At 44.6% G+C, this 20,389-nt stretch overlaps 1 protein-coding gene across 1 annotated transcript; it reads left to right on the top strand.

Moving 5' to 3' along the window:
• The first annotated feature begins 2,126 nt into the window (after nucleotides 1-2,126).
• podxl (podocalyxin-like) lies at nucleotides 2,127-20,351 on the top strand. The gene is made up of 8 exons (XM_084910144.1): nucleotides 2,127-2,701; nucleotides 14,650-15,240; nucleotides 15,714-15,937; nucleotides 16,048-16,071; nucleotides 16,751-16,892; nucleotides 16,995-17,038; nucleotides 17,122-17,250; nucleotides 18,750-20,351. The coding sequence occupies exons 1-8, from the start codon at nucleotides 2,659-2,661 to the stop codon at nucleotides 18,942-18,944; spliced, it is 1,392 nt and encodes a 463-aa protein (XP_084766270.1). The 5' UTR covers nucleotides 2,127-2,658; the 3' UTR covers nucleotides 18,945-20,351.
• The last annotated feature ends 38 nt before the right edge of the window (nucleotides 20,352-20,389 follow it).

The raw sequence follows: 20,389 nt of genomic DNA on the forward strand, positions 1-20,389 counted from the left end.
CACCAAGGCGTTCCCAGGCCAGCCGAGAGATATAATCTCTCCAGCGTGTCCTGGGTCTGCCCCGGGGCCTCCTCCCTGTGGGACATGCCCGGAACACCTCACCCAGGAGGCATCCTTGTCAGATGCCCGAACCACCTCAGCTGGCTCCTTTCGATGTGGAGGAGCAGCGGCTCTACTCTGAGTCCCTCCCGGACAGCTGAACTTCTCACCCTATCTCTAAGGGAGAGGCCAGCCACCCTTCAGAGGAAGCTCATTTCCACCGCTTGTATCTGCGATCTCGTTCTTTCCGTCACTGCCCACAGCTCGTGGCCATAGGTGAGGGCAGGGACGTAGATCGACCGGTAAATTGAGAGCTTCGCTTTTACACTCAGCTCTCTCTTCACCACGACAGACCGGTGCAGCGTCCACATCACTGCAGCCGCCGCACCAATCCGTCTGTCAATCTCCGGCTCCCTTCTCCCATCACTCGCGAACAAGACCCCGAGATACTTAAACTCCTCCACTTGGGACAGGGTCTCGTCCCTGACCCAGAGTGGGCACTCCACCCTTTTCCGGTTGAGAACCATGGCCTCAGATTTGGAGGTGCTGATCCTCATTCCCGCTGCTTCACACTCGGCTGCGAACCGTTCCAGTGCGAGCTGGAGGCCCTCACCCGATGAAGCCAACAGAATCACATCATCTGCAAAAAGCAGAGATGAGATTCTGAGGCCACCAAAGTGAAAGCCCTCCGCCCCTTACTCCCGCAACACCTCCCACAGGACAGCCCGAGGGACACGGTCGAATGCCTTCTCCAAGTCCACAAAACACATGTAGACTGGTTGGGCAAACTCCCATGCACCCTCAAGTATCCTTGAGAGGATAACGAGCTGGTTCAGTGTTCCGTGACCAGGATGAAAACCGCATTGTTCCTCCTGTATCCGAGGTTCGACTAGCTGACGAACTCTCCTTTCCAGCACCCTGGCATAGACTTTCACAGGAGGCTGAGGAGTGTGATCCCCCTGTAGTTGGAACACACCCTCCGGTCCCCCTTCTTAAAAATGGGGACCACCACCAGGGGCTCTGCCACCAAGGAGTTGTTTAACTGCCTCAGTGACCTCGCCCCCGGAAATTGGCGGGTCATCCCCCTCATCCCCAGACTCTGCTTCCTCCTTGGAAGACGTGTCAGTGGGATTAAGGAGGTCCTCGAAGTATTCCTTCCACCACCCGACAATTTTCTCAGTCGAAGTCAGCAGCGCTCCACTAGCACTATAACACAGTGCAGGTAGAGCACCGCTTTCCCCTCCTGAGACACCTGACGGTTTGCCAGAATCTCTTCGAGGCAGTCCGAAAGTCTTTTTCCATGGCCTCACCGAAGTCCTCCCACACCCGAGTTTTTTCTTCAGCCACTGCCCGAGCCACATTCTGCTTGGCCTGTCGGTACCTCTCAGCTTCCTCCGAAGTCCCACAGGCTAACCAAGCCCGATAGGACTCCTTCTTCAGCCTGGTGGCTCCCTTCACCTCTGGTGTCCACCATTTGGTTCGGGGATTACCACCACGACAGGCACCGACCACCTTGCGGCCGCAGCTCAATGCAGCAGCTTCGGCAATGGAGATGCTGAACATGGTCCATTCGGACTCAATGTCCCCAGTCTCCCTCAGAATGCTGTTGAAGCTCTGCTGGAGGTGTACGTTGAAGATCTCACGGTCTTAAAGTATTCGGATTCTGATATTTCTCTATTAGAATATTTACTTTTCAACAATGTTCAACTGTTGGTGTTATTTGGTGTTCAAAACAACTATCAGTTAAGCAAGTTTACGTAGACCTTTAATAAACCAACAAAGACTTTAAGCAGATAAACTGCTCTTTCTCTTTTATTACAGCGAGCCTCAGTAGACACTCCAGGAATTGCAGTTCGTGGCACTTACACAGGTTTCATTTTTCAGTCCAAGAGGTGGCCAAATCACACACACACACACACACACACACACACACACACACACACACACACACACACACACACACACACACACACACTGACAAGAATCAGGGTCCCCTCAGTAAATATAAGCAGGCATTTCCTTTGATCCGGCTGCATGTGTGACTTCACCCCGCGTCCTCCAGTCAATTTTGATCATTTTAACTAATGAATCAAAGCCAGTGGAACACATTGTCTCACTGCTTCCTATGTTATCCAAAGTGTCAGGAGAAGCAGTGAGTTGTGGGACTGGATCTGCCCCTGTTTTCTCATGATAAGGGAGGCAGGGCAGTGCTTCTGGTCTGCAAACAGCTGAACACTTTGCAGAAGAGTGAGAACTGACAATACAGCAGTGGGAGAGAGAGAGGGAGAGAGAGCCTGAGGAACAACGGTGCAGCCAAGGAGACCACAGAAACACTCTTCCCCCAAATCCCCGACTCTGTGGAGTGAGAGGGGAGAAAGACGCGCTGCACACACACAAAGACATTCTTGGCTTTCAGTTTAAAAGAAGAAGAAGAAAATTACAATACGCGGGGCGCGATCATTTGTTCTGAAATACAAATTCAAGAAGAAAGGCGTGACAGCCGGCTGCAGGACTCAGTTTTACCATTAGCGCAACATCTCCCGATACAAAGTGAGGGATTGTAGCGCAGCGCTGCATGAAGGATAAATCCATCCGGGAGAAGAGACCATCAGAGACAGGATGAGAGCGACTCTGCGGATCAAGTGGCTGATAGTTTTACTCGGTGAGTAGCCCACGCGTTCACATCAGACAGCTAGACTGGTTTGTTTGTTCAGCCTTTCTGTCAGAATTCGGGCTTTTCGATCGTTTATGTCTCTTTATCTCTTCATTGTGCGTGAAAGAGTGCTGCAGCAACAGGTGCTGGATCCCGGTGGTCTGTGTGACACGTTTTTTTAAAGTTTTGCTGTCTGTTTGTTCAACCTCCTAAGACCCAAACTCTTTCACGGCATGCATTTTTAATTTCTCTTTGCTACCTGGGCTGATTGGGAACTGACGAATGAAAAACAAAGAATGATTTTTTTTACCTGATTTTGCTCTACAAGGGCAGATATCAGCGTATTAGGACATTCATTTGAAATTTCGATAGCACAGGGGCAGTATAACGTCCTCGCAAGTGGATATCAGGCCCTTGTACATATGTGGACGCCAGGTCCTAGGAGGTTAAGTGCAGTGATGAACCAGTGAGCTTTTTAAAGCTCTGCTCCTTTTACTTCTAACAGTCTGGTAAAATTAATAAAGCCATGCTTAAGTTATAGGAAACATAAATTGTAGATGATAACCAAACACAGAAGTCAAATGTAAAGTCGTCTGCATGTGCATAACGTGCTGGACTCTTTTACTGTAAATAAATACATCAGGCCTTAACAGTGATGGAGCACATGCAGTACACAGTGCATTACAGCCATGAGGTTAAGATGTGAAATCAGTGGAATAAACTTATTAGCATCAAAGCAGAAACACTAAAAACTAAAGGAATACTGGCTGTTTCATTAGCTTTCTACTCGGTTAGTTAAACCTGGCTGTTTCTCATTTTCTGGGGATTTGAGGTCAGGTCTTACAGCTTTTTACAGACGCTAGGACACGTCTCAATACTTAGGTCACTTTTGCAAAACTCTTCACACAATTCCCCTAACTGACCTTCAGCTTGGCAAAGCAGTTCATTTCACATTCAAAATGCACTACAACTACCAAAACACTTTATTCAGGTCTCAAATAAACTCATTCTTCCAGAACACTAGCAAAGGTCGACAGCCGACAAACACACTTTGTCACCCACAAAACAATGACCTAAAAAACACTAACAACATGTAGCATTACACAGTGTTTTCTTGTGTAAAACAAGGACACATCTCTGTTTATAGTTTCAATATATGTTACTGGAATGAATCAGACATCATGCAGAATTCGTTAATATTTGTTTATGTATTTTTATTTTTTTGCACTAAGTAATCCCAAAATCCAAGATTTTGTATACACACCATCCACTGATACACATACAATAGTAATGCTAATCTACTCGGTCTTCTCCATTTCTGGCTGGGTCCATGTTTACATCACAAAACAAACCTATTCAGCAGTCGTCTCCTTTTGTAATGAAATTGAAGGAGTAACACCAGTGTAGATGTTCATCTACAATGAGAATCAGCTGTGGCTGGTTAAACTGCATTTTTAGATTTAAAATATGTTTCAATAAAATATTGCTGTTGAATTTTGCTGTCTTATTCAGTTTTGCATTATGTTATTGTTTTGACCATAAGTTTAACAGTTTTGAAAACAGCATGTAAGTACATGCAAAATGTCCTGTACGTACAAAGATTTTTGGCAGTTGTTGTGTCTGAGTGAGAAAATAATTCATGAAATTTGAGAGATGTAGTCATTGAATGCATTTTGTGCCAAAACAATGATAACTGATCCTCAGTTTAGCCCACATAGACTTCTGTTGTGCTCACTGTGTGAGGAGTTTTGCAAAAGTGACCTAAGTATTGAGAAATGTGTCCTAGCGTCTGTAAAAAACTGTAATTACTGACTGCAATCGTCTGTAGGTGGAAGTGTGCAGCATCTCCTTACAAAAGTCTTGTGTAACCTTTAAAATAGAAAACAGAGTGGTCACTTGTAAAATCTAACATTTTATTTACTCATGTTGGCACTGCAGAGTTGTTTCTTTCCCCTCGTCGTGTAAATTCATCCCAAAAAACATGTTCATGTGTGTGTGCGTGCGTGCGTGCGTGTGCGTGTGTGTGTGTGTGCGTACTGTAGCTACATAAATGCCAGTTCACTTCTAATCTTTCTTCTCATCCCCTCTGATATATCGGGCATCCAGATCAATATCATATGTAAAACAACCAACTGTAGCTCATATATAGGATGCAGGTTATGGTTGGGTAGTAATACTGCATCACACAAACACTGCAACACTAATGTAGAAACTAGAAAAGTGTAAATTGTACATGAGCTCAGGATCAATGAACCGAACAGTGATGATGAAGAAGTAAGTTTGGACTGACGAACACTTTAAGCCTTTTTTATAGATGTTTTTTATTTCAAACTCAGATTCTGTCTCAGCATTAATAATAAGAGCTCTTTTCTTTTTTGCTCCGTTTTTCCCACCGTTTTTGTCTGAAACTTGCAGTAAAACAGTCACAAACACAGACCAAGTGGCGCACTCGGGCTCAGATCTGAAACATCTGCCCTCCACCCCCCTCACCACTGCTTCGCCCTCCCTCCAAAAACACACAAAGTCCACTCAGAGCTTTGCAGAGAGACAGAAGGAGCCTGAATAATGAAGTGCAACCCCTGACCCCCCTCCAGGGCTGAAAGACGACAAAAGTGTTTTTCTTTAATTACGCACCTGCTGCTTTCTCACCACTGCAGTAGGTGATTTCAGACGGGAGGCTTTTATTTATTTATTTCTTGTAAGCGTGTGAAAAAGAGTACGCGACGCAGCCCCAAAATTCCACCCGAAGGCTGTCAGCACCTTTTTTTTCTAAAGATAAACGCTGGCATGTTTTTGTGCTTGTGAACAGCCACCTGTGTCTATTTGTTTAACACTATGTGCATGTAAGTAAATGTTCCACACATGTGCAAGACCTACTGCTTTTGTCTCTGCTCTATGAGATCACTCTAAAGTGAGCGCTCCTGATGTCTTATTGTTTTTATACATATATGAGATTTCAGTGGTGCTATGGTTTGCACAAAATCCCTTTGGAGTTGTGTCAGAAAGGACGTCTGCTGTAAAACTCTGCCAAATCAAGCATGCAGAGCAGCCTGCTGTGGCCACACGTTGCAGGATGGGAGCGTCTACATGAATATGAATCACTGACCTTTAAGTGCAGGTCTGGATTCACAGACTGTATTACGGCACACAAACCTTTGCCACTGACAAACACCAAGCATATTATATTTAAAAAGACCTGAATTAACAATGAAATGAATCAAAACTAAACAAACTCTTTGAACACTAAGTGAAACTAAACTCCAGAATATGAACCACAATGAAAACTCGGCCCAGTGATGTGAAAAAGAAACGTTTTCACGGGTGTCACTAAATGGAATCTAAGAACTTGAAGTAATCAGGGTTTTCTTTACAATATTCCTTCATTTCATGGAGCTTTGTGGGTAGTGATTAATGCACAGCTCTCTTGGGGTCCCGCTGCAGCATTTCAATCAGGTGGAGGTCTGGACTTTGACTGGGGCGTTGCACCACCTTGATTCTTTTCTTTGTCAGTTGCAGATTTGAATTTGATTCTGGTGAATCGTTGTCCTGTTTGTGCCGAGTGTTCGCTGTGGGACAGATGACGCTGTCCTACGGGACTGATAATAGACAGAGTGGAGTCTGCAGGGTGCCCGGGCCCTGTGGCTGCAAAACAAACATCACCAGCTCTCCACCACCGAGCTTCACAGCTAGTATGAGGGGGTTTGTTCAAACGCAGCTTTGCCTGTAAAGTAATGCTGCCATGTTCTTTGACCCTTTAACACCAACTGTATCATATTTGATGCGTGAGAAGATGTTGAAACCGTTACATCATCAGTGTGATTTCTCCCCTGAAAAATAACTTGCACAATACATTTTATTACTTGAAGATATCAGTGCTTACTCAATAAATAAGATGGAATTTAAGAAGAAGGTATCATTTCTAATCAGTTTGCTCCAGGACTTCCTAACTTCTTCTCACACCATCTGCTTTTCCTCTATAACTTTCTACAAGAGAGCAGACAGTCAGGGTTCCAGGTTCAGTCAAACACCAGCGAAGAAGCTGCCTACCTGGCACACTCGCCTGATGTCTGCAGCAGCCAGTCGATGGGAGAAAACCGAGTAACAATAGAAGGGGGGAAAATACCTTATCAACATCCCAGTTCCCAAGGAGGGTGTGGTGACAGGAAATGACCTTGAGCATCCTGTTGCAATCAGGCCTTTTTCTACAGAGCTGTTTTTAAGTCATTGTGGTTTCAGTTCAAATGAATGTTAACATAAAGATGAACTGAAACTGGAGCGAAGAAGGTCCTGGGTTTGAATCTGGCCTTTCTGTGTGAAGCACGTTCTCCTTGTATCTGTGTCGTGGGTTCTCTCAGGTACTCGGGCTTCCTCCCACAGTGCAAAGACATGCACTCAGTGGGTGCTGTCTCTCTGTGTTAGCCCCGGGACAGCGACCTGTCCTGAGTGGACCTCGCCTCCTGCCCTAAGGCTGCCGCCATAGCGTCCGGCCCATCCACACCCCTCGGTTGGATTATGGAGGGAAATAGATGGGTGGGGCTCCACAACGTTGTGCACCCAGTTCCAAACCAGTGGAACCAGTGAATGCTAATTAAGTAGATACGGACAATTTGTTGGTTTGATTTAAACTGACTAACTAGTTAAGTTACGGTCTCTCGTGATGCTGCATTCAAACGCAATAATAACTCTGATGTCCATGCGCTACAAGAAGAGCGCTTTCCCAACATACGATCCGTGCTGTTGAAACATGTGAGCTCTCAGGTTTTTTCATTATTGTCATTCTGAATTTGTTCATTAGCGACAGACATATTTTATTATTTAGTTTTAAATGAATATATATTGTACATGCCTGTGTTTGCTGGAAATGGTCCCTGCTCACAAGAAATGAATGCGATGTCATCGCAGTGTCATCCTGTGTGCTCGGCCCTGTGGTGGAAAACCCACTAAGCCTGAAGGTAAAAGGCTGCTGGTGATAAATATGTAAAGACAGAAAAACATGAGGTTTTTTGTAGCTATAAACTTGTATCACCATCAACGTAAACTCTCAGTCATAACATTTACACCTCACAAACAAAATAGCTGAGAAACAGCTAACCAGCGTCTGAAAGCACCTTTACTCTCCAGACGAGCTGATTTTAAAGGCCAGACACTTCTGGCAGCCACATGCAGGTTTTATCAGGGAGGAACTTTTACTCTCTGTAAAGCCAAGCCTTTCATAACTGTCCATCGCTGCAGCCTTCAGCTTCACCTCCAGAACACACTCCTTCCCTCCATGCTACGCTGGCACCCAGGTGTCCATTAATCATCCCTGTGGCTGGTACCATCAAGGACGTGAGCTTACCTCCTCCTCGTTCTTCGTCTTTCACTCCTTACTGTCTCAGCACTGTTCTCGTCTGCCTCATCAGTTTGCGAGCACTCCCCTCACGTCTCAGCTTTCAGAGCAAACACAAAATTGCTGTTGCTCCATTAGCTGGGATCAAACTGTTTGTGATTTACCCTCCTAATAAAATATTTGTTCGTTCAATAAGAAACACCCTCACTTTCTGCTCAACCAAACGTTTGGTTTTAGCCTAATTTGCTTGCCTGGGTTTAAATCATTAACAGTAAATGAAAAACAACTCTGAAATAATAATAATATGCATTATTTTCCAACACCAAGTTTATTTGATAATGGATTTTTTTAATTAGTACAACAGCAAAAAGGGATATTTTGGATCAGGTCATCAGTACAGGTCGGTGTCATTAATGACATTATAACTGTCACACCTGGACTAAAGGTTTGGCTCCAAACTGGTCTGAGGATAAATAAACATGTATGCATCCTTCAGCTGGTCTTCAGTCACGTATGTTCTGACCTCAGAGGAGGTTAGGCTTCAGACATGGTTGCAGGACAGAAGAAACTGAGCTGTGTGTACTCACATGTGACAGGAGGAGCGAGCTGACGCATGTCTAACACTCAACTTTTGCAATGAGAGCACCGACTTGTATAAACACACATACCAGTCTGTTTCCAAGGATAGGGAGTGTGTTGTTTGTGGATAATGTGTGTGTGGTCAGTCATTACCATGTGGCTGGTGGATTTACCGCTCTTCATCTTATTCCTCTTTCTCACCATTTCCCTCCCTCCTCCCTTTGGCTCGTCTCTGTCTTTTATTCTCACCGAGTGCTTTTAGATTCACAGCTTCTCGCCTCCTTTCAGTAACGTAAAGCAGAGGGACTCCCTTTGCTTCCTTACCCACGCACCACCAGCAGCCCACCCCAGACCCACAGAGAGCTGAAATACCTCTCTCAATAGGACACAGGTGGGGGGCCTAGCTGCAGCGAGGAGGTGGCTCATCCGTGCGCGACCGAACGAGGGGCCTTTGTGTGGACTGTCAACAAGCTAATGGGGTAGCACTGCCTTACCAGCGTTTTGGAGTGACAGCCACATTCATTTATTCCCTTGGCTCAGTTTGGCGTGTTCACATCAGGCTGAGCTTACAGTCAGACTGCTTGGCATGATGGAGCCATAGCTGGCTTAACAGCTGACGCTCACACAAAAGGCCAGCCTGCTGGTTTCTCTAAGCCCACAGATGAACGTGTACTAAGTTCTGGCTCTCTTCCACTGTGTGGCTTTTGTCCCGCCTTCCTCCCTCACAGCTGGTTGCCCTCCCCGAGCCTGCTTCTGCCAGAGGTTTCTACGTATTTGAAGGGAGTTTGTCCTTCCCACTGTCGCCAAGTGCTGGCTTGAGTGTTTTTCTGTATTATTGTCGAGTCTGTGCCCTACAACGTAAAGCGCCCTGAAGCGACTGTTGTTTTCATTCGGTGCTATATAAATAAATACAAAGTGAAGTGAAATCAGTGTTTTCTGAGGAGAAATGTTTTCAGGAATACAAACTTGAACAGCTGCTCAGGAGACACGTTTTCAGAAATCATGGGAGCTGTGCCAAAGACTACAGCACATTCAGTGAAAAATGAACACCTGATACAGTCCATAATAACTTCGAATGAAAGCTTTTGGTTACTCTAAGAATAGAAAAATTTAATTCCTATCATTAGTACAATAAACACACATTCTGGACTATCCATCCATTTTCTTCAGCTTATCAAATTTGGGATGACAGGGGAGGGCTGGAGCCAATCCCAGCTGCCGTAGGGTGAGAGGCGGAGACGCGCTGGCCACGGTGCCAGGCTAACACAGAGACACAGGCAACCACCCACAGACGATTTTAAACCCCCAGTTTCATCTCCAACAGCTTTCGTCATGAACCTTCTTTTTGCATCATCCTTTATATCCCTGCTGGTTGTTTGTCGAGGCCAGAGGCCAAACCTCTGATCTTTAACAGGAGAAAGATGGGAGGCCGTCATGGTGGACGAGCCGACGGTGGCTCTGCTGTCACGGCTCTGCTCGGTTACCACGTGTGCATCTGTGGAAACATCGAGATTTATGCTCGGAACCTCGGTGACAAGTTAGAGTGCAGAAGTTTTTATTAACTCCTTCCTGTCTCGATGACATCAGCGAATGTTTGGGTCAGTAAAACAAGCAAATTGATTGAACTGATTTCTCTGATAAATCACTTGGTTAAATAAAGGCACAAAGTTTGCTGTCCTGTTTTGTTACGCCACCTTAATCTTTCTCTTTATTTTTAATCCTTAAGATCAGGCTCTAATACTCTGAATCCACCTTTTAAAAACAGCGTGTAGTCTGTGTGAGCTCATTAAGAGCTGCTTTTAGACATGTGGTCCTTACAAGACAGCCAACAAACATGATCACATAGAATATTATACACTACTGGAGATTAAAGAGAATAAATAGCATTTACAATCAGTTCAGGTTTAAAAGTCTAGAGCAGTGATACTGATCCATATAAGACTGCTTTTATATTTGATCTACAATTTGCCAATAAAGCCATTTCCTGTGTGGTGAGGCGCTTTCATACTGTTTCATTGCTCCATTTCTAAAAGAATGGCTCTAAAAAATCCTCCACCACCCTTTAATGTTAGCTAATACTACTTATTTAATAAATAGTTATTTAACAATTAAATGTTTTACAACTCTCAGCCAGGAGTGAGTGGAGAGAGATGAAGCACAGGCTGTGTTTCAGTCATGTGCTCCAATAATGTTCTCAAATGAAAACATCATGAGTAGCAAACACTGCAGCGAACGACTGCTGCTGTAAGCGGTCAGCCAAGTCATTTCCTTTCCTCACTTTACAAATTAAAATGACAGAAAAACCAAGATGATGACTCGGCTGTTGGTTTTTTCTCATGTTGTCAGTTTGAATTTTTATTTAAACAGAAGTAAAGACGGGCGGAGGTTTCTCTGCAGCTGTCAATCATGATGCTACACCCAAATTTCACATTAATTACTAAATAAAATATTATTGTGGTAAAAACGACGCTTTGAGCCCAAAGCAGCACAGACGACCTGCTGACGGTTGAATGATGAGAACGTGGCGGGGACGGAGCTTTATTGCTTTAACCCAGCAAGGTGTTGGTAACATCCCAAACTACTGTGAGCCGGTTCTCAGGCAACACCTCAGGGAATAATGTGCTTCAGACTTCCCATTTCCTGGAACAGACTGAGGAAGAAGGAGCTTTTCACCCCACTGCACGAGACCGTTACATGTTTGTATCCGAGTACAAATGTTCTGGTGTTTCCTAAACTGATGCTAAATTAATATTGGCTTTAAAAATCAACACACGGTCAGCAGACAGAAATGACTTTTTTACAAAACACGTCTGCAGCCGCCCTGATCGCGCTCTTCCTTTGCAGTAGCACTGGTGTGTCGGTTCAGGTACAGAGTCGTGTTTTTATGTCTCCTGAATCCTGGAGATCACTGGTGTCTCACAATCATTTGTGGCCTTGTCTCGTGAATCTACGATGACCTGGATGACTGAGAACCTTCACAGACAGGTTCAGGTACCGTGGTTTCCTGTAACCCAAATCTATTTATATACTGATGTTGATCAAAGTCCCAAATCACTGAGCTGTTTTGCCTCACTGAAGTGAGCCAGAAAGAAGAGCCAGGGAAAGGACAGCAGGTCATTTCCCACACAGGCTGCTGTCTGACGCCCAGTGATGTCTGACAGTGTGAGATCACTGAAGCACAGAGTCAGCTGGCTGATGGAAGTCATGACAAAATTCAGATCAGAAAGGTCAGACAGCTTCAGACGATGGAAGAAGTTCACAGGAAACAGCAACAGATCGAGGTGACATTTTAAAATTCAGAGCCCGAGCTCGACAAGTGTCCAAGCACAGAAAAGGACTTCTGTTACTGAGAGCTGTTCAAATGAAAGATTGTTTGGCAACATTTTATTTATATAAATACAAAATTTGGCATTTAATACAAAACAATGTATTTATAGCTTCACTGTATGCGCTGTAAAGTCTACAGTCCTGAGGATGGGCCGTCTATGTTCTCTCAAAAAGAAACGTCAGCGACAGAATAGCTTTCAGTCCATTTTAAATAACCTTTGCTCCACAACAGACGGTTGCGTTTCTTATTAATATTAACACGTGGCTTCTTTTGTGGCTGGTCTGTCAAACTGTGCAACGATTTCCATGACAGTCGTGTTTTTATGTCTCCTGAATCCTGGAGATCACTGCTGTCCCACAATCATTTGTGGCCTTGTCTCGTGAATCTTTAGATGACATCATGTGCTGTAGATGATGAGATGTTCAAAGCCTTCACAGTTTTACAAAGTTCCACAATTTGTAGATGCAGTTTAGTTTAGGTTGAGTGAGCATCTTTCCGTCTCCCTCTCTACGATGCCAGGAAACCCAATCAGGTCATCCTGCTTCTTTTTCAAGCACTACACACTTTCTCTCATCTTGTTGCTCCGTGTGGCTGCCATCAAATTCAAAATGAGTTAGTATTTATCATGAAATGACAGAAAATGTCCCACTTTAAATACCTGTTTATGTACTATATTTAATAAAATATGATGAATAAAATGAGCAGATCGTTTCACATAGTGAGCGAGCGTTTGGGATTCGTGGTGTCAGCTCTTTGTGTGGATGTTTAAATGTGATTCACAGGTAGTGTGTGTGGTGAGGAATGTGTGGGTGAGGTAAACAGAGGCTTGGTGCAGATAACAGCAGGATTAGCTGCTGCCGTCACATGTTAAGAGGCAGATACATCAGTGACAGGGTCAGCGGGGTCAAGACCAACAAGACAGCACATCTGGGGGAGGGGGCGCGTGGATTATGAAGACGCGAACAGTGCAGACAGCCCTCACCTCTGACTGCACTCGTGTAACAGTGGTTCAGCTGATTGATATTTTTGTATCTGTGGATCAATTTCTGCCACACAAAGTAAGAAAACATACGAGCATCTATTAGGAGAGCCTCTAAACTCTGAAATGCAGTGAAGAAAAAGCAGGTTATCTGCTGTCAGGAGTCTTAGCTGCAGATAACGCTGACACTCTCTGAGTAGCAGTGTTAAGGCAGCGGGCTGATAGGAGACAGGCCAGGCTTGGCTCTACCAGCCTCCGTCTGCCCGAGAGGATGCAGCAGATTCACGGGGTAAACTGACCGCTCACATGCTGAACACTGCACAGCTCACATCTGCTTGATATTATAACACAAAATTATATGTTTAGCAATATTTCAGAATGAAGCAAACAAACTGATCATTAACGTGATGATGCGTTTGTCTGGGAAATGGGCCGTGCACTGTATGTAAAAGGCACTTTACTGGTTTGTCACTGTTTATGCACCAGTTTGGATTTAATCATTAGGTATTATTCATCTCTGGCTCTTTTCCAGAGTCTGTCCTTTGTCCTGTCCCTCCTCTAACCCACAAGTTGAGCCTGGTTCTGGTTTCTTCCTGTTGAAAGGGAGTTTATCCTTCCCACCGTCGCCCGGCTCACTGGAGTCATCTGATCGATGGGTTTTCAGGATTGTCTTTATCTTACAATACAAAGCACCTGGTTGTTGTTACTAAACTTACATTGAAGCTGAATTGTAGGCCATAAGAAGCTTGAAACACAGATGCAATATTGCAATATGAAAGAAATATATTGCTCAGTTTCTATACAGTGACGATGCTAAAGAGGGGTCAGCTGAATGAAAGCTGGATGTGAGCGTACAACGCCACAACCTTTCTGCTCAAACATTAAATAATAAACACAATGTGCAAACTAAACTACAAGTTAGCCCCTCGTTTCATGTCTTATCTACTTAGGACAGTTTGGTCATTGTCTCTCATTTAGCATGTGTGTGTGTGTTTGCACGTATCAGCAGAGATCTATGGTGAAACTCCAGCGACTGAGCGTGCAGTGAAGGTGCCACGAGGTCATACGAGGGTGTATAAGGCCATTGTTTTCTTGGTGCTGAGGAGTGTTCGCAGAGGGCACTCCAAACAGGCTGCGGTCAAGGGTGTGGTGCCTCCAAGTTTATTGTGTACAGCATCCTGTCCTTGCCACTATAAATAGACCAAGAGAAAAAGATAGCTTACAGTTGTCAGCACAGCAGGAAATCCAGGAGTAGCTGCTTCGAGCTCAGGAGAGCGGCTCCACTCACTGTGGACAACAACAGCACAGAGAAAGAAATGTTCGATTTGAGCTTTTTTATGATGCATACTTTCATTTTGCTTTACAGTTTCTCGTTTGTTGCCAGCAGCACCAGATAATGTTCATTAAATTACAAGCAGACCACGTGGTCAGTAGCAAAGAGCAGGCAGACCGCGAGCTCTGATGTTTAGCAGGAAGTGGTCCAAACATTTATCTTCAGAGTAGGCGGAGACTAAAATAGACATACAGGTAAACAGTGAGTGTTTATTTGCTCTGCATTTTCTGGATACTCCAATATATTAGGTTACAGTTCTCTACTGTATGCACTAATATGACTGTACTGCCCCCAAGTGACTATTACAAATACAGGTCTATAAGATGCTGTCTTTGCCCCTGATGGGTTTGATGCAGTGCCTCATGTAGCTGTGCTGCGAAGGTAACCGCTTGTGTCTTTTCCTCCTCAGGCTTTCTGTGTCACAGCGTCTATGCAGATACTGCTGCAGAGAAAACCACTGGGACACCTGCTAATGTCATAAGTACTGCTGCCACAGATGGGAATAAACCTACAAAGACTACAGCCACAACTGTGTCAGCGACAACAGCAAGAGTAACAGAAGCAACGGGAGTCACTACCAGTCAGAATAACATCGACAAACAGAGCACAGCAGTGCGGACAACACAGACTATCCCAGTATCTACTCAGAGCACACCAACTCTCAAAGCAGAAGCAACAGGAACAAGCCCCACAGCAGCTCTCACTTCTCCCACCAATGCTGCTAAAGAGGCTACGACTGCGATCACCACTTCAACCTTGGCCGCTACACCCACGCCAGCCCCATCAGAAACAGTCGCTACCCCCAGCACCGCATCAGTGCTGAGCACTAAGCCTTCCACAGTAACGGCATCGCCATATTCTCTGTCCAGTAAAACCACTGCACCATATAATGTGTCATCACCAAACGAGGATCAACGCAAGAGCGCAAACAGCCCAACAGTACCAACATCCAGGGCTCCACCTTTGACCACTGTAGCCGCGGGACAGATGCTTCCCACAGGTAAGGATGTGAATCTGAAAATGAAACATTTAAAGTGAGAAGACACCACAACAAATACTTAAACCTGACCGAACTAGTATAAATAAGACTGTGATGGCCTCCAGAGCGTGGCGTTCAAACTGCACTCCAATGAAATGAAAACTTGGATGTGAACAACTGTGAAAAAGGGTAAAAGATCTCGTTTCCAGTATTCTCGTTTTAAGTATTTGTTGCCTAATGTGACGGAGACCACACACAGTCCTGACCCTGTTAAACTTGGTATTGTATAAGCGTTGGTCCATCTGCTCAGTTCTTCAAGTAGCTGGAAAGTTAAAGGAGGTGGTGTTGACTGTGGTGTATTTTGTTCTTTTAATACTTCCTCCAAACCTTAAAATGTGACGTAGCTGTCACTGATTGGCTGGCTCAGAGGGATCTGCATCACTACGACGACGCTTCCTTATTCTTGTTGTTCTTGTTGTTATTTCTGGTCCAAGTTTCCACCGAAATCCCTGAATCTACAATAGTACCTGGAGTGGCCAGAGCGACCACTCAGCTTACAAACCCAGGGGTCTCCAGCACCTCCTCCAGCACCTCCTCCAGCACCTCCTCCAGCACCTCCTTCAGTGTGAAAAAAGGAGTTAATACAACAACTACAGATTCAGCCATGCAAGCCACCACGGCCACTATCAAGACTCCAACATCCACCCAGAAGTTTGTTGTAAGCACTGAAGTGGCGCACATACAGCTTCTATGTTGTTATCATTATTACTTGCATCTAATAGAAATGTCAGTGCCTTTGAATGAGATGCTTGTTGTTTTTCTCTGCAGTATTTCCACAAAGGCAACGTGGAGGTAAGATTTTGTTTTGCTCTGATCCATTTAAAGCCTGCAGACTGAATGTCGTTACCTGTATCTATGCAGGGCAGAGTTTATTAAAGTCTGAGTGAGTAAAATCACGAATCACTGAGGGATCTGTGGATGCACAGTCGCATGCTTCATTTCCTTTGCTTACACTCGTACTGTTCCAGGAGTTGAAGGCATTACTGAAACTTTTTACCTTTGAGCCTCGAAACTTTACAAGATTCAACAGCTGATGACCATTTGTGTTCATATTTAAAATGCCAGACAGGCGCTGGGTGGATCTGTTAGGCGTGCGAGCTTTGTCTGAGTGAAGCAGTGAAGCCTGCTATTAAAACAAAACAACCATTTCAGTCACTGGGTGGAAAAAGTGTCTTAGTGGGAACCCTTCCTGCCTTTCTCTAGTTTCCTTTGTTCCCACAACTCTTTTTGAAGCAGCTTTGACCCTCTGAGTCCCTCAGTTGTGCCCTTTAATAGTACACCAGAAATAAGCAACACATCACAACACAGGAAAATACGGCCTTGGCTGTGGCCTCTGACCTTCCTGTCCTCCCACTGGCAGCACAGCAGCGTAGAAGAGCGCTTTCTGGTTCATGAAACAAAAAGGACTTGTGCTGCGTGCATCAATATGTTTTTGTTTAACAGCATTTACAGACGTGTCATTTTTACGCAGACCAAGGAAAAAGATGGGGAGAAAAATTTCAGGAAAGTGTGCAAGAGGCTGATGGAGAGCATGGACAACGGATCCTGCACCCTGAACTGGCTCGTCCAAAACGGATCAGTGAAAATCGAATCTGTGGAGATAAATGGCAAAGGTAAAAAAATATCCTAGTCCGTTCAGAAAAGGGACATTCACTGAGGTTATAATGCATATTATTTTTCTCTGGAAATCAATCAATGTGATCCTGATCTTTCAGTGAACGAAAGCCTTGCGCAGCAGTATTATGACGAGCTCGCCCAGGTGAGGATTCGGCTCTTTAGATCAGCCTCGGGACCCTCGGCCTCTACAGCAACTACTTATTCCTCTGTTTGTTCCTCTCCTAGAAAGAACAGATAAAGACAGATAACAAAACCCTGATCGCTATCCTGGCCTCCTGTGGAGCCCTTCTTATCATGATCGTCATCCTCGGTGCCTGCGCCTCCCACCACCGCAAGCCTTACAATGAGAACCAGGTAAGAAGAGACATCCAATCCCACTATCCCCAGTATGCTTCCATTATAGTCTGAGTTTCCAGAACTAGTGAACGTATTAGCTGCTCGCTTTGTTTCTTCATTTATAATCTGACCTCTTTCAAAGAGGAACAGAGATGATGAAACAGGAAAAGAGATGTTTCAGATGCTTCACATTTCAAGGCTACATCAGCCAATCATATGTGCTTATTAGGTACTTATAAAATCTTTGATGAGTGCTGGCCTGGCTTGTTGCAGACATGGTGAGAGTATTAATAATAATGGATTGCATTTATATAGCACTTTTCGAGAAGCACTTTACAATTCCATTATTCACTCTCACATTCACACACTGGTGGAGGCAGCTACAGTTGTAGCTACAGTTGTAGCCACAGCTGCCCTGGGGCAGACTGACAGAGACGAGGCTGCCATATCGCACCATCGGCCCCTCTGACCATCACCAGCAGGCGGTAGGTGAAGTGTCTTGCCCAAGGACACAACGACCGAGACTGTCCGAGCCGGGGCTCGAACCGGCAACCTTCCGGTTACAAGACGAACACACAACTCTTGAGCCACGATCGCCCCACTATTATTGCAGTGGCACCTTTCAAACTGAGGACACGTTCAATTTTTCTCTGAAGCTAGCAGGAAAGTAGTGCAGCCTCCACAAACACAGCGAACTATCTTCTATCCCACGAAGCTAACCGGTGATAGAAAAACGATGATACATCGATTCATGTTTAACTTTTTATTCTGTGTCCCTGCTGGTGTGGTTCATGCTTTAATGCCACTAATAGGGATTTGATTCCCATCCTTTTCAGCTTATTTAGTACTTTTTAACACATGTTGGAAGCTAAAAAGCAGAGAGGTTAGAATTCTGGGCTTTTTGTTTCCCCTGATTTTTCACCCCCTCAAATCTTTTTTTTTTTTTCCTTTTTTAAAATTTTGCATCGATGTCGTGGGACTATCGTTTCAGCAGAAACCAATTTTACTTTTACTTTTAGCCACTGAACTACCAAATACCTGACAGGAGCTCCAGCAGCGGTGACCTACGGGGGTGCCTGACACTTTCAGAACTGTGTCAGGATCAAAACTCGCTGTTTAATTGGTCTTCTGAATATTCTGTGGAGAAAACTTTTAGTAAACTTTCTAGGACATATGACCGTGTGGGGACGATGACTGGGCAGGAGCAAAGGTCTCCTTTTTATCTGTTTTGATTCTGGCTTCTTCTTCTAGCCAAAATTCCTTCTGTGCCAAAATACTTTTCCAAAAGGAAAGTGTCGTATCGTGCAGTGCATTCATTTAAAGCTGTGGTAGCCTGAATCCCTGATTCATCCACGGATAGTTGTTGGATTTGTGGACTTTGGAGTATGTTTAGAAGTTAAACAACAGACGTGTGAGAGCAGTTAGATTCCACTCAGATTTATGAATTTTAAGACTGGGTCTGTGTAACAGGAAGTAACAGTGGGCATGTTTTTAGTTTGCCCTCTCAATCTCCACAGCAACACCTAACAGAAGAGCTGCACACTGTGGAAAACGGTTACCATGACAACCCCACGCTGGAAGTGATGGAAGTGCAGCCCGAGATGCTGGAGAAGAAGATGGTGCTGAACGGAGAGTTCAACGACAGCTGGATGGTACCTTTGGACCACCTGTCGAAAGAGGACCACCCCGAAGAAGAGGACACCCACCTGTAAGGACGGGTGGGAGAGGGGCGGGTCACAGGGCGCGCAACGCCACAACAAATCGAACTATACCCACGCATCTTAAACTCTTGTCTCTCATGCCCTTGTAGCCAGGCAACACTTCCTCCAGAGCAGGTAACGGCGTGGCGTGTAGAAGCTGCTCGGTTCGATGTAGCAAACTTCATGAAACATTTTGAAAAATGCACCAAATCAATCACCGTTGTGCTTATGCTGCACTTTTCCATACGTGTGACTTCCTGTGGAGCACAACTTTTTCATATTGGTTTTTACACATATTTCTGTGCCTGTTCGTTATTGTACTAACAAAGAGGTCGCACACTGTGACCTGTTTTTGAGTGTTTTCTTGCATCTGACGAAGGAGCGGCAATATTACAAACCAATCACTTTGCATTCGCTCTTGAGGAACAGAGGTCATCTGCGTTGACCATTCTAGAGTTACTAACATAGAAATGTGATCAGGGGGCACTTTAAAGCCCCCAGTGATTTAAAGATAGAGGCTGTGCACTAACCCTACAGAAGAAAGGACACGGCCACAGAGATGCTGCTTACACTGGGCGGACAAAGGACCGGTTTGAATCCAAAGTGCCTCATATTGACTCTGTTGTGTATGGAAAGCCAGAGACGACAAATTCTTGTCCTTTAAAGTCATTCTGATGCAAACAGGCGTCATTTCTGTTCATCTGAAATCCTGTATTCGGGTTTGCATAGGAGAGCCATGAAGTTGTTTCTAGGGCCAACAAGGCAAAGCCCACATCTTTTTATGTTAGTGTGTTTTAAGTTGTTACCCTGAAATCTAATTTCATTCTTCATGGTGACCTGCTCCTGTTGGACTCTACCATGTCAATTGTGGCTGTTGTACAATAAACACAAGCTATAATCATGCCAAACTACTTTTTAACTACACGTAAAGAACCTTTTACACGCTGTTAGTTGCATTATTAGTAAGCAGATGTGCGCCCATTCTCAGTCAGCTGAGCCACGCTGTAAATAGCTGCACGCTCTTTGTTTGTGAGGCTGGACGGAGTCGGGCTAAACCCTCACAGCAGAACCCCAGTTTAACACTTTTATTTTGAAATTCTCATCAGTCCAATAATTTCAATTAATATATATTTACTTTCACTTCAACCTATATTATGTACAAGTGACTCAATCACACTGGGCTCTCCAGCCAGTATGTTTGCTTGACTGCGGTGAGTGTTTGCGTCTGCCACTGTTATCATAGTTGTGTATAGTTTTTCACGTACGTTACTGTACCAGGATTTTATGTATTTATGGTTTGTTTGCTGCAGAAGGCAAACAGCAGGGGTCTGACACACTGGAAGCTGTAAAGCATGGATGGTCTTGACTGTTATTCTGTTGTACCTGTTCAGGTTTGAAAATAAATCGTTTTTTCCCCCTTTGGAGACTTTCCTTTAAAATGAACCACACAAAGATGG

Source organism: Perissodus microlepis, chromosome 17 (genome assembly GCF_051167445.1).
Source record: "Perissodus microlepis isolate ML-2025 ecotype Zambia chromosome 17, ASM5116744v1, whole genome shotgun sequence".
NCBI classification, from domain to species: domain Eukaryota; kingdom Metazoa; phylum Chordata; class Actinopteri; order Cichliformes; family Cichlidae; genus Perissodus; species Perissodus microlepis.